At 41.5% G+C, this 14,032-nt stretch overlaps 1 protein-coding gene across 3 annotated transcripts in view; it reads right to left on the bottom strand.

The window, feature by feature from the left end:
* Positions 1-7,460: 7,460 nt before the first annotated feature.
* The window catches only part of POLD3 (DNA polymerase delta 3, accessory subunit), a 42,731-nt gene continuing 36,159 nt past the window's right edge, over positions 7,461-14,032 (bottom strand). For all 3 annotated transcript variants that reach the window (XM_087433453.1, XM_087433452.1, XM_004433991.3), the window contains 2 exons: positions 13,780-13,858; positions 7,461-9,391 (listed from right to left, as the gene is read on the bottom strand). In XM_087433453.1, the coding sequence (XP_087289579.1) occupies positions 9,189-9,391; positions 13,780-13,858 (282 nt within the window). In that variant the 3' untranslated portion in view covers positions 7,461-9,188. The remainder of the gene's footprint in view (positions 9,392-13,779; positions 13,859-14,032) is intronic.

Raw genomic sequence — 14,032 nt, 5'->3', positions numbered from 1 at the left:
GCTCAGGCAAGAGCCAGAGGATTTCCAAGCATGAGATGACCCAGCAAGAGGCTAATCATTCCACATTTGAAGTCACTCCCAATTCTCTCCTGTCCTGAGTTTCCAAGGCGATCAAAGCAGTCATTTGCCTAAAACTGAACTAAATCCAACTTCATATTCTTTTCCTGGGCTTGCTCTATCTCAAGATGCAGGTGCAATTTGGCTCTTACTTATGACCTCCTTCACATGGTAAATCTTTCTCTTCGGCTACAAAGGGTGATTTTTCGAATGTACAAATCTGACGTGTTAAAAATTCTTCAATGGCTTCCTATTGTCTATATAGTGAAGTCTAAACTACTGAGCAAAGACCTCTGTGATCTGGCCCCTGCCTGCTTACTTGGCCTCATAATCCACCATTCCACCTCTCACCAAACCACCTATAACTCTCTAAACACCCCATGCTTTCTCTTGTGCCTGTGCCTCTTGTCTCGTACGTCTGTTCCTTTTGCCTGGGATGCCCTTCCCTTTCCCATTTGGCAAACTCCTATTCTCCAGACCTCAGTTTAAGCACTTCCTCCTCTGTGAATCCTTAACCTCTAAGGAGTCACAGACAACCCTTCCCTGGGCCCACACTGACTTTTGGGCACATATCTCCTTTCCACAGAGGAGGAAGGACATGGTACAGTGGAAAGAATACAGGCTTCAAGTCAGAAAGCCTAGAGTTCAAATTCTGGCCCTCCCTCCAGGCCAGCCAGACACCAACCAGAGGAGAGGAAGCCTCAGTCTCTAGCCTAATGTATAGTCCAGTGGTGTGGTTTCCCTTATGTAAATATAGATGCAGGGGATCGCAGCCAAAAGATTCAGTGACCTGAACCACTGGCAAGATCATCCCTATCTGGGATCGACGATTTTAACAATTTCTTTTTTTTCTTTCTTTTTTTTTTTTTTTGTGAGGAAGATCAGCCCTGAGCTAACATCCGTGCTAATCCTCCTCTTTTTGCTGAGGAAGACCGGCTCTGAGCTAACATCTATTGCCAATCCTCCTCCTTTTTTTTTTTTTTTTTTTCCCCAAAGCCCCAGAAGATAGTTGTATGTCATAGTTGCACATCCTTCTAGTTGCTGTATGTGGGATGCGGCCTCAGCACGGCGGGACAAGCAGTGCCTCGGTGCGCGCCCGGGATCCGAACTCTGGCTGCCAGTAGCGGACCACAAGCACTTAACCGCTAAGCCACGGGGCTGGCCCGGATCGCCGATTTTAAAGGTGTAATTCATGTTGCTCCTTTTGTTCTAACCTCCATCGTAGCTCACCCACTCATCTGACGGGCAGTCAGCTTCCTATACAGGTTTGCTAATCACAACCATTCTAGTTTCTCCAATTTTTCTCTATATATTTATCATTAAAAATAACACATCTCGGGCCGGCCCCGTGGCTTAGCGGTTAAGTGCACGCGCTCCACTACTGGCGGCCCTGGTTTGGATCTGGGCGCACACCGAGGCACCGCTTGTCTGGCCATGCTGAGGCGGCGTCCCACATATAGCAACTAGAAGGATGTGCAACTATGACATACGACTATCTACTGGGGCTTCGGGGAGAAAAAGGAAAAAAAAAAAAGGAGGAGGATTGGCAATAGATGTTAGCTCAGGGCCGGTCTGCCTCAGCAAAAAGAGGATTGGCATGGATGTTAGCTCAGAGCTGATCTTCCTCACAAAAAAACTAAAAAATAAAAAAATAACACATCTCAGGGCCAGCCCAGTGGTGTAGTGGTTAAATTTGTGCAGTTTGCTTCGGCGGCCCTGGGTTCACAGGTTTGGATCCTGAGGACGGACCTACACACTGCTTATGAAGCTATGCTGTGGCAGGCATCCCACATATAAAGGAGAGGAAGATGGGCACAGATATTAGCCCAGGGCTAATCTTCCTCAGCAAAAAAAAAAAAAATAATAATAATAATAACAACACATCTCACTTTTGTCACTGATTGGGCAAATCATTTTAACTCTCTGACCTTCCTTATCTTCATTTGTAAATGAAGAGTGTTGTGAGGATTAGAGAAAATGTATTTAGATATCCAGCACAAATTTTGGCCCATGGTAAGCACTCATAAATATATTATTATTATAGCACGTTATAATTATTTGTCTATGTCTCTCCCTTCACTAGGTAGTAAATTCCTCAAGGGCAAGAAATTCATCTTTTTATCCCCAGCACCTAGCACAACAGTGCTGAGCACACAGTAAACTTTTAACACAAGCCTGTGAAATGCACAAACATGCACGTTTTGCCTAATAACTGTCAGTCCTAGGAAGGCAGAGAATTTGTCACGTGCTTCTCTTATATGTTTCATAGCAGCCACTATGGTTGTTGAGCAAATCGGCAAGCATTCATTCAAGGTACACTTACGACTGGACTAACACGTCCTTCCTCTCAGGGGTTGCTTACAGGGGACAAGTCACATGACGTGAAGTCTGAAGACCTAGGTTCTAGCCCTGGCTCACTCCCTTACTGTGAGATGTTGGGCAGACTAGCTAAATAACCTGGGCTTGTTTTCTGCAAAATAGGAGAGAGAAAAACCTTGCGAGTTATCACAAGGATGAAATGAGAAAGTAAAACACCATATAAATAAAGGTAGAATATAACTAAGAGGGACAAGGGAAACGCATAGCAGGATTTACGGTTTGTAGGAAAATGGTTCTGCCTCCTGTACATCCCATTCCAGGATAGAATAAAAAAAGCACAATACCAGGACTATGCTATGTTTACGTAATCTTCGCACAGCTTTTAGGAAAACCTGGTTTTGATATTCAAAATGTAGAACACTGCCTTGGCCTAACCCAGTGCAATCAGCAGGCAACAAAGGCTCTGGGGCCACTTTTCTACCTATGAACCTGCAGCACGGCTTCAATAGGGCAAAAAATGCCAAATTTCCCCTTCCTTTTCTTATGAAGGCTAAGTCAAAGGCAAGGCCAAGAACCAGATAGCCTTTTTCGAGGAAAAATAGTGTTCTTGATATAAACTGAAATCAATTAAATGGATTGCTTAAGGAACTATGCTCTATTTAGAAGAGTTTCCTGGTGATCTAAAATTAATCAGAAAACAATTTTATTTTAGCTTCTCTTTAAATTCTTCTTAATGTTTATTAGTCTACTCATCTAACTTTCTAAGTTAGTAAGTATAGTACACTGAACATAACTGAATCTTGTTTATAGAGTCAGACCACTTGGCTGGGATGTAGTAGAGAGGACTTGAGCAGCAGATGAGTGGTTGAGTTAGAGAAACATTAAGATTGCCTTCAAATCTAACAATCCGGGATCTGAACAACTAGTTGTACTTTCACTTATAAAAACGAACATCCATCATCACTGGGCTGTATGGAGCGTGAACTAATATGTAGCCAAGAGCAGTAGAGCATCGTGGTTAAGACTGCAGGCACTAGAGCTAAACTGTCAACATTTATATCCTGGCTTTGTCACTTGCTAACTCTGTGACCTTGAACAAGTTACTTAACGTCCCTGCCTCGGTTTCCTTGTGTGTAAGATGGGAATAACAGTACCTATCTCATAGGGTTGCTAGGAGGATTAATTAATACATCTAACATACTCGGAACAGTGCCTGGCACATGGTAAGTGTTCAAAAAACTTGAGTTATTCTGCTTTGTGTTAGTTTAACATACCTCAGAATACTAGGGGCTCCCCATGCAGTATTTCACGAAAGCCTTAAAACAACCATGTAAGGTAGGTGGTAGCTCATTGTAAAGATGAAGAAACTGAAGTTCTCAGAGGATGAGTATCTTACCTAAGGTCAGTGTCGTAGGTAGGGGTCTGAATCCAGAGCCCTCTCCCTCCGGAACCCGGTTTGTTTCCATCACAGCACCCTACTTCCTCAGTATGCCAAAACTGTTGAGTGTGTACAAAACTGAGTTGAATTCATGCTAATCCAGTATATATCCTATAAGCTGCCTTTTGGAATAATCATTGGTCCCTGCTTGCTATCTTGTCAATATTCTCATTTTTAAGGTAGGACGGAAATAACTCCACTAAGGGTTCACTTAATCATGGTTTACTCACACCGTGATTTTGTAAATGGTGAGTGACGTTCAAACAGCTAAATAAAATCCACTAAAATGGTCAACCTTCCTCAGCCTGTTTCTTGTTTTAAATCCTTTGTTGTTCTTTGCACAGGACTATAAAATTTTGTCCATTATGATTATCCCAGTTCTTTTCTGAATTATTAAGTCCCTTGTCTACCACTCAGCTAAACATCGTCTCAACTGCTCTATAATGCTATTTAGTGTGCATGTCTTGCCACTTCAAAGTGGTAATCTCTGAGCTCTTGCAATCTCTGAAGTATCTTATCCAGGACTAAACATAGTTAGCATTCAACAACGGCTTGACGCTTCGGATTTGAATGATCCAAAGCAGATACCAAACGTGGTTTTTCCATTCTTCAACAGCAGTCCAGTAAAAGACATGAAATAAGAACCTTAAGACAGCCTAAAAGACCAAAGACAGAAGTTAAAGAAGGACTAGCCATGAAGAACTCTGAGTATTAAAAATAAGACGGGGACAAGCCAAGGTGAAGCCTCAAGAAACAAGGCATCTGGCAAGAGCAAATGAGAAAAAAGAGGGGGAGACGGGGGGGAGCCAGAGAATATTCAGAGTTTGAAATGGAAGGGGAATTCTAGAGTTTGAAATGGAAGGGGAATTCTAGAGTTAAGGTGGGTTTGGATCAGAAGCCTTACCAAGTTTCTCTAGCTAAAGAGCCTGGGTGGCAATCTGTGGGTGGCCCACACTTAAGAACACAAAAAAACTGGACACCGATACAAGTGGTGAGAAGTGTCATGCAGCAGGGAGTGGCAAGAGTCAATCCTACATGCAGTCATTTGGGTACAGTGTGCCCTTCAGAGAGGGCATGGTGACAGAGCCAATTTACAGAGCCACCAGGGCAATAACTCAGAAAGCAATACTGCCTTCTCCCAACAAAACGAGGCAGCACCAGAATGTTTCACAGTGGTAAAAAGCTGCATTACAGCATACTAAGATCTCGGAACCAATGAAAGGAGACAAGTTTACCAAAACGAGTCTTGACACAGAGTACGTTTCTGGCAAATACGTTATTATGCACTCATTCTACTCAGGTCCTAGAGAAACTATTTCGTTTCCTTATATGGCCCTTCTCTTCAGCTCTCTCCTGTGTAATAACTAATGTCTTCTTAGAGAAACAAAGATAGAAAAGGAATAGAACTGTTCCACTCGTCCCCCCCACCCTGAGTTTTTTTTTCAGGGAGGTGAGTAGAGGCTCATATCTCTTCTTTGAGAGTGTGGGAGAAGAACTACCAGCTTTTGAAATCACTTTAAAAACTGAAATCATTTCTGCTGGAGAAAGCTAATGTTGATGGGAGAAGACAAGGGAAATACTGCAATTGTCTACGCTGCCTGCCAGAATTAAGCAGCCTTATTTTAACGGTGACATCTTTCTTTAATCCCATTACAACTTTTAATACTACTAGAACTAAGATACAATGTGCATGCATGCGTTGAAACATTCACTATATGGCACATAAAATCAAGGAAAATGCCAGCTGTCACTCTTAAACGAGAATCAACTTCTAATGTTACTCCTCTTCTTAAAATCCTTCAATTGGCCCTCACAGTCTTCAAATAAATCCAAACTCCTTAGCAGGACCCCAACTTCATTTCTCAATATATTTTCCTCCCTATTCCCAGATTCTACAGTCCATTTCCTCCCAAAAGCCATGCTTCTCTGCCTGGAAAATCCTTCCCATTCCTCTTCGCTTGGTAAAACCCTACTCATCCTTCAAAAAACTGTTTGGCTTCCTCTCCTTGAGGAAGACTTCCTTGACACCCACCCTCCTGTTGTAACCGCGGGCCTTCCACGACCAGTTCAACTGACCCCATCTTACCAACAGAGTAATTAAGAGTGGTTTTTCAGGAACTGAGACCCCTTATCCAGTTCAGGCCAGATGAGACCACCAACCCATCAAGTGGGCCTGTGCAAATGCTCAACAAGTGACCTTTTTGATGTCAAGGAGCTAAAAACCTCACCATCAGATCATGGTAAGGCTGCCATTTTGTGAACATGCATCCTATGAAGAGGCATGAAGCTTGACTACGCTTGCACAGATCATCAATTACCTCACTTTTCCTTACCTCTGACATCAATCTCCACACTTCAGACTACCCTGCCCTTCATCCCATAAATTGTGCCCCAAGCCCTGGATTGGGGAGACAGATCTGAGAACATACTCCCCTGTCTCCTTGCAGATCGATCTCACAAAATAAAGCTACCTTTCTTCTCCCAAAAGCTGATGCTGTAAAAATTGGCTTTTTTTATGTGCATCAGGTAGGAGAACCCCATTTGTGCGGTAACACTATGAACTCTCAGAGGATCCTGTGCTTATTTGTCGTTGTACTCACCATGTGACATCATAATTTCATTTTACTGGCTTGTCTCTTCCACTAGATCCTGAGGACAAGTGCCAAATTCTAGGATTCTATTATATTTCGAGTGCCCAGGTCAGAGGCCTGACATATAGTACATACACAATGTTCTAGTGAATAGTAAATATAGCCATCTATGAATCTCACTTTCTTTCAACAGGAAAATAATCTCTTTAAAAGCTTTCATAAAATAGGACAACTATTTTCCCCCTTTGACCATATTTACAGCCAGAATAATGACTGTGAAAGAGTGTAACATTTGGGTCATACCCTTGATAACATTTCAGGAAGTTGGTAGCTGACTGCATCATTAAGACATCAGGAAGGAAGCCATCATTTGGGGAGCACCTATGTGCTGCCACCATGTACTGAATTTATGCGATATATATATTACTTCAGTCTTGACAACCCATGGTAACTTGTTTTAGCTCTATTTTGAAAAAGAGCTTGAGGCTTAGAAATTTGCCCAAGGTCACACAGCTAGCAAGTGATGAAGCCAAACTAAAGTAATGTACAAGATCAGGACTAGATTTTCTTCTAAATGAACTAAAAAATGAGGTTGGCTGAAACTAAGATTTCCCACAGGGCTGAAAAAATGATGAAGGCAGCAAATAACTTGTCCATCTCAGACTATGGGTATGCAGTTTTAACACTATAAACTGAAAACCAGCCTTGTTCCTGGTTCAGAGTTTAAATAATTGCACACACTGCTGCCGTCCTGTCAAATAACAGACTCCTCAGACATTTAGTTTGAAGCACTGTTTTAAAACAACTTCTCAAATTTATTTAACTCCTGTGGATAACACGGTTGAGTTTTGTATAAAAAGACAAAAAAACCACCACTTACTACTTCCTAAGCTGTGCAGACAGCTCAGAGTTCAGGCAGCATATTGCGCACAGTAATCACAGGATCTGCATTATCCTTTCAAAGATGGAACTCCACCAGCACCGGAGTTTTCCAATTCAAAATTCAGTTTTATTAGAGATCCAAGCATAATAATTAAAAAAAAAAAAGACTGGACTGTTGTTTTTTTCTTTAATTTTGCATTCCTATTTAGAAAAACAACTAGAGGCAATGACAAAAATAACCATTTAAAAGGGATTCCTCTCCAAAAGTTTTTCGTAAAGGTTTAAGTCCTAGCTTTCCATCCTTCTCTCCATCCTTTTACATTTTAAAAAGAAAGGGGTTTGGAATATGTCAAACTTTACTCAGCTTGCTACACAAAGACTCTGCCTTCTCAAATCCTAAATGTCATGCCAGGACTCATCTCCCAAACTCTGGTCTTAATCAAGTCCGTGGGGTGCCTGGCTGGAGAGCCCTGGGTGACGGTTGCTAAAGAAGCTCCTATTAATCCAAGGTCAGTCACAATCCTAACCTTAAACAGTAGACGGCTGACTACATCACTTACGACATACACCAAGCTAAGGCGGAAGGAGCAAGTCAGACACCCCTCATCTGTTAGTCATGAGTCACAGCAGCCCAGCCTGTGTTCCCCTCCCCAGAGCTCACTGCAAGATCACCACCACACCACCTCGATCCACTGAGCTCACTGTCCAGCCATCATGGAAGTCACTTAAAAGTTATCTCCGGAAGAGATGATTTTCCATAAGTAACAAATGAAAATGTTTTATTTGCTGTTTAGCTCTACCAATAACTCAGTCTCTCCATCCCTTCTTGGAGAGTCTGTACTTCTAGGCAAATGAGAGAGTTAAAAATACAGAGGAGCAACATCTGTATATAAATGTGTGCTTTATCTCTTCCTCATTACCCTCCTGGAAAATTGCTGTTTTGAACGTTCAGGTTCCTTGAGAGCACAAATTTTACTTAACTGTTGTATACAGTATACAGGAAGAGATTTCTCTTTTTAGCCTTCATTTCACTGTATGAGTTTCACTCTCTAGGTATTGAGAGTGAGAAACGGAGAGAGGAGAGGAGACAAAAATCACAAAGAGCAGTATAAAGCATGCCGTGTCAGCAACATGACAAGTCCTCTAATATCATCAGTGCTGACTCTAAGTAATTTCTGGTGGAGTTGAATACATCATTACATTTCTATTTCTGCTCTGCCTGAGGCTTTTCCCTAACCACTAATTGTGAGTGAAGGTCTAGAGAGAGAGCTTTTGTGAAAGGGGTAGAACACTGTAGCCTAATGTCAGTGTACTTTATAATGGAGGAAAAGAGGATTACAGGGAGATTTTTGTTTCAGCCTTTAGTCCAACCAAGATTTAAAAGACTTATAGAAAACGGCTTCACACAGAAGTGTGGTAGTGGGGAAGGGATGATAGGGAGAGTGGTAAACACATCTAGTAGAATTCCAGGATGAAAAAATACCCACACAAGTCTACAGAAGACAAAGGAACAAGGAGGAATACTTCCTGAGCCATAAACAGATCAGGGCATAGGGCAGGTAGAGTGCAGTGGATTAGTCACTAAATGGCTTCAGTGATAATTCTGAAACCTGTTCCAATTTATTTTCGGAGTGAATTCTTCTCCTGGGCAGGTCAAAGATTGTGCTTAAAAAATGTCATTAGAAGGTAACATCTTTTTAAATATTCTTTTGCCTCTTGCTTCCAGGTGATTTCCTTTTGGTTAAAAACCAGAAGCAGTGTAAACCGTAAAGGATGGAAGAACAGTCTCTTGATGCAGGCGAGGTGAGGCGCTGGATGAACTTACACAGTAAGTGAGAGTCTATATGTCTCGGTCTTCTCCTTTGACCACTCCATATCTCTGACCCAACAGAGATGGCAGGTCACTTCTTCTGGAAGAAGCCAGTAATGGATGGTTGTCTGTTGGCCTTGCCCAGAGCAGCAGTCCCTTTCTTTGGGCCCTTTCGTTCCTCTTTGGGTTCTTTTTTCACAGTCATGGCAGGGTGTCTGTGTACAGAGGATGTCTTCATCTGAAGCTCCTCTTCACTATCTGTGCAGGATTCACTTTCGTAGACTTTTTCAGTCACTGGTAGAATAAGGAAAAATGGGATATGAGTGGGTTGAGTCATTCAGAACACTACTCTATCAAGAGAATGAGATGCCATGTTCACCCCTCAGACCCTCTGATCAAAGCAAGTGTGCTCACCTACTACCTAAGCTTTCTCCCACGGGGAGATCTGATCCAGCCTTAGGTAGGAAGTATGTATCTTGAGCTCACACAGCCTCTAGCTAGGGCTCAGAATCAACATTTACCTTTACTCCCTCACTGCTGTGTCCCATGCCTTTACATGGGCCCTGATCATTTGATTGCCCAAATCCTGTATCTAGGCCCTGGTCTATGCTAGCTTACTCTCTCAGCTCTACATCGGTATCTCAAACACCTACTTCTACCTCCATGCTTTGACTGACTTCTTCCATCTCACCTCCCTGATCCACAGTGCCTGCCTATTTGCATCCCTGGTTTTTCTGGTCTTAATCTCTGCTTTACCTGCCAGTCCCCATCCTATCTAGCCAGGCTCATAGCCATGGACCCTCCTGGCTAGCTCTATCCTGATGTCACCTACTCTCTGCATGTCCTAAGTACAGAGAATTGGGGATCAGTTACTCAACTGTTCTGTTCTTACTTCTGAGTGACCCAAGATTTAGTAGTTGTCTACAACATGAAGATAACTGTCCCAAGCAAACTCAATCAGATGACAAACCTGATAGTTTTAAGGAAGGATGATGCTAAAATGAGAAACAGAGTTACCATTTCTCTTACTCCCTATTAGCCATAGGCATATTTTGCCTTCTCTCCTAAAATAAAATTCATCAAACCTTCTCAAATGGAAACTTTGAAACAAAGTTATACCAGTGAGCAGTCATTATAAGGAAGCTCCAAAAGGCACAGGCACAGACAACAGCTTCCAACAATGATGTCACAGAACCGATAAGAACTCTTCAATATTACTGGAGTGCACACACCAGCCACAAGAAACAGTACAATGCCACCTTCCTGTGACTTTAGAGAGCTGCAGCAGCTGTGTAACCAATGTCAGCTAATTTCCTTCTCAGCCTTCCTGGTTGTAGCAAATGATGGAGAAACAGGAAAGGAAAACATCTTTTCTTAGCTGAACAGAGTAAGCTAATATGCATAATAAATGCTCAAATGATTAAACTGGAAGGTATTTTTCCCATTAAAGAACAACGATAGTTTTAAGCTCTTAATTATTGATCATTTCTAATAAAATATATTAGTCAAAGTGTTCTGGAAGCATAGGCTTTGGAATCAAATATATCTGTGTTCTAATACCTAGTCTGCTGCCTATATAATCTCAAACTTTAACATCACCTGCATCAGAATCACCTGGAGGGCTTGTTAAAACACAGACTGCTGGACTCTATTTCCAGAGTTTTAGATTCAGTAGGTCTGGGGTGGACCCAAGAATTTGCTTTTCTAACATGTTCCCAGGTGATCCTGATGCTGCCGGTCTGGAGACCACACCTTGAGAGTCAATGTTCTTTCCTCTCCTCTAAAATGGGGATAACACTGCCTCCCAGAATCTATGGATGCACCTAGTAATCATTAGCAAGTACTCTTCAGTACTATTTTTTCCCCTTACAATGGGCCACGCTGGAGGTCAACTGGCTATTACCAGTGGAGCATTCCTTCACCTTACCCATCTAATCCCATTAAAGTCACATAATTAACAGTCCCCTCCAAGAGTTCCTAAGATTTGTTATTACTTTCAAGAGCCTAGAAGTCACTTTGCTGACTCCTGCCAACTTAGAGGCTAAAAAAAACACTGATAAGCTTCAAATATATATTAAGGGTTCTCAAAGGCCTTAAGGTTCCACAGACCAGAGGCATTAGAATCTTCATGAGCTTATTAGAAATGCAGAATATCAGGTCCCACCTCAGGCCTACCGAATCAGAATTTGAATTTTAGTGAGATCTTCAAGTAATGTACATATTTAGCAAAGTTTGAGAAATCTTGCTCTAAGATACTTAGGTAATTTCGAAGGCATACCTATTAGCTCAGCAATTATGATTCCAGAACACCATCCCCATTTCATATGCAACTTGAAAGCATTATGTAACTGGATTATTGGAACAAATTATGTGCTGTTATTTACTCAATATCTCAAATTTGGGAAGTCTGAAGAGCCATCTGCAGATATAGAAAAGAAATTACTACTAGTTGGTGGTATGACTTGCTCCTTCTGTAAGCTATAAGCTGTATTAAGCTGTTAAGCTATATTCTGTATTCAAATGGCAACATGTCTATAATATTAAACTCTAGCACCAATTAGCTCATTATTTCATTACTTATTAATGAAACCACTAGTGGTCTCATTGCCAATTTTGTACAATGCATTGCTTGGGTTAAAAACCAGTGTGGGCAGCACCAACAAAATTTCTTAAGCAGCACACTTGGTATACTTGAAGAGCTAAAAGGAGCATTTCTATACTCAAAGCTGTAGCTACTTCAAACTACAGGAAAAAGGAGATTTCAACTTAAAAATACAGGACCTTTATTTTAGCTGAACATGATGCCACTTTTCTGGGCTGCCATAAAAAAAGGCCCAGTTTAAGCAGTTAACATCAGAATTCTTTTCCATTTGACTGTTTAACTCTTAGAAATCCACCTTGTCCAGAAGTCCACCCCAAACTTATCTCAGGGGTCCAACTCTCAGCCCCTGCAGCAAACTCACAGAAAGGGAAAGATCAGCTTTTTAAACTCACAGACCAACTCTGATCCAGCACAGGACAAGGTAAGCCCCCTGTGCTGGTACATTTGGAACAGTCTGAGCAGAGAGAGAAAAGCAGAACTCCTTTGTTGGTAAAAGGAGCCAAGATTCATTAGGTTGAGCTTGGACTAAAAACTATAAAAAAAAAAAGTGCTATGTGAGCACAGTTTTCATTGTTGCATCCAAGGCTCTTAATAGTCCTGTCTGGAGACAGGAGTGCAAAAAGTCCACATCCCATACCTGGCCAAAACTTGAGTACTGTTTTGAACAAAGCAAGAGGTAATTAGCCACAAATTCCCAATGAACTCTCACAAAGATATCTTTGACATTTTTCTTTTGGGGTAGAAGAAGGAGGAAAAAACTAGTGGCACTGATGCTTTTGTCCTTTTAAATTTAAAAGAAAAAAAATGAGAAATTCAGCAGTAAAATATGTATATTACCACCAACAGTCAAACCAAGAGGCTTGAAAATGCACTATTAGAAGACTCAAAGAAAAAAAAAAAGAAGAGACCACTCAAAGTCCAGAATTCACAGGCTCACAGGAAATTTGGCACTGAAAAGACAGACCGTCCACATGTAAGGAATTATTCCCCAATAATATGCTACAATTCAAATGGCAGAGGCCTTCTCAGGGGACTGGGAGGTGGGGAACAATGGAATGGGGCTCACAATTCATGAGATGTCTTCACTAATTTCAATAACCACATTGCCTAGGAAAAGTTGATTCTTCAGAGTCAATCAATCTTTTTAAGACAAAAATTTGAACCAGAAAAGGAAAATCAAGAAAGGGAAAAAATGCTTCTCTAGGAGAGCCCAGCTGCGGCAGGTGCCACAGGAAAGGAAAAACGACAATTATGGGCTATCCAACTAACAAGAGGTTTAAGAACCTAAACCCACAACTCTTTCCAACCACAAAAAGACAGTACCAGGATCTGAGCATCCCATCGGGCCTTAAGTGCTAAATTCTAAAAGCCTCACAGAAGTCTGGGTCAATTGTGGAAAGGGTATAACAAGCTAAAACATGGCTGAAGAATCAACCAATGATTCAGAGCCTGAATTCTAACACCCCCTAGACCCCCCGAGACCCAACGTGGCTTACAAACAGGAAACATAAAGGAAGTGATGTGGAGGAGTCACACCCCTCTGTTGAACAAGTGGGACAAAATACCAAGACTCTTGACACTCTCTTCAGAGTCTAATCATCTGTAACAGCTTCTTTTCCACTGTTCTTATGTGTGAAACAACCACTTAAAAAAAAAACCCAAATGTTTCTCAATGTCTATGATAACATTTTAAGTTGGTATTGTAGTTTCCATCTTAAACATGTTTTCAGATATATTAATTACTGAATCTTCACAACCCCCAATATAGTCAAAATAGTTGTTTTACCTCCATTCCACAGACCAAGAAACTTCCCACCAGAGGTAACGTGACTTTTATCCAAGATCTCAAAGCCTGTTTTTATAGCACATGGCCCAGATAGAAACCCAGGTTTTCTGATGTTAGTTGTAGTGTGCTCTATACTCTGCTCCTCAAAGTGTGGGCCAGACAAGCAGCACAGCATCAGCTGGGAGTGAGTCATGTGCACGTTGACGTTTGAGGCTCACTGCTCTGCAAGGGATTACGGTGCCCCTCTAAGGTAATAACTCTGTCTCTGGATTTGGAGTCAAAAATGTTTCTTACCCATGCAGCCTTCCTCATCCACAAAGGTTCTAGATTTCAGCACACGCTTTCGTTTTCTTTTGTTTTCTCCATTTGAGCTCTAAAAGATCATAGGAAGATCAGAGGACACAACATTAAGTTGACCAATGAAGCTCTAGAGAAAAATAACAAAAGCTTTTTAATCTACAACAATCACCCTCCAACATTCCATGATGATAAAATGTTGAATAAGGAACTCTACAGATTTCCTTTTAGGGGACCAGCCATACCAAAC

The sequence above is a fragment of the Ceratotherium simum genome, chromosome 7, assembly GCF_057802395.1.
Source record: "Ceratotherium simum simum isolate JZ-2026a chromosome 7, ASM5780239v1, whole genome shotgun sequence".
NCBI classification, from domain to species: Eukaryota; Metazoa; Chordata; class Mammalia; order Perissodactyla; family Rhinocerotidae; genus Ceratotherium; species Ceratotherium simum.
The sequence above is the reverse complement of the archived record's forward strand: the minus strand, read 5'-3'. Positions and strand labels throughout refer to the sequence as shown.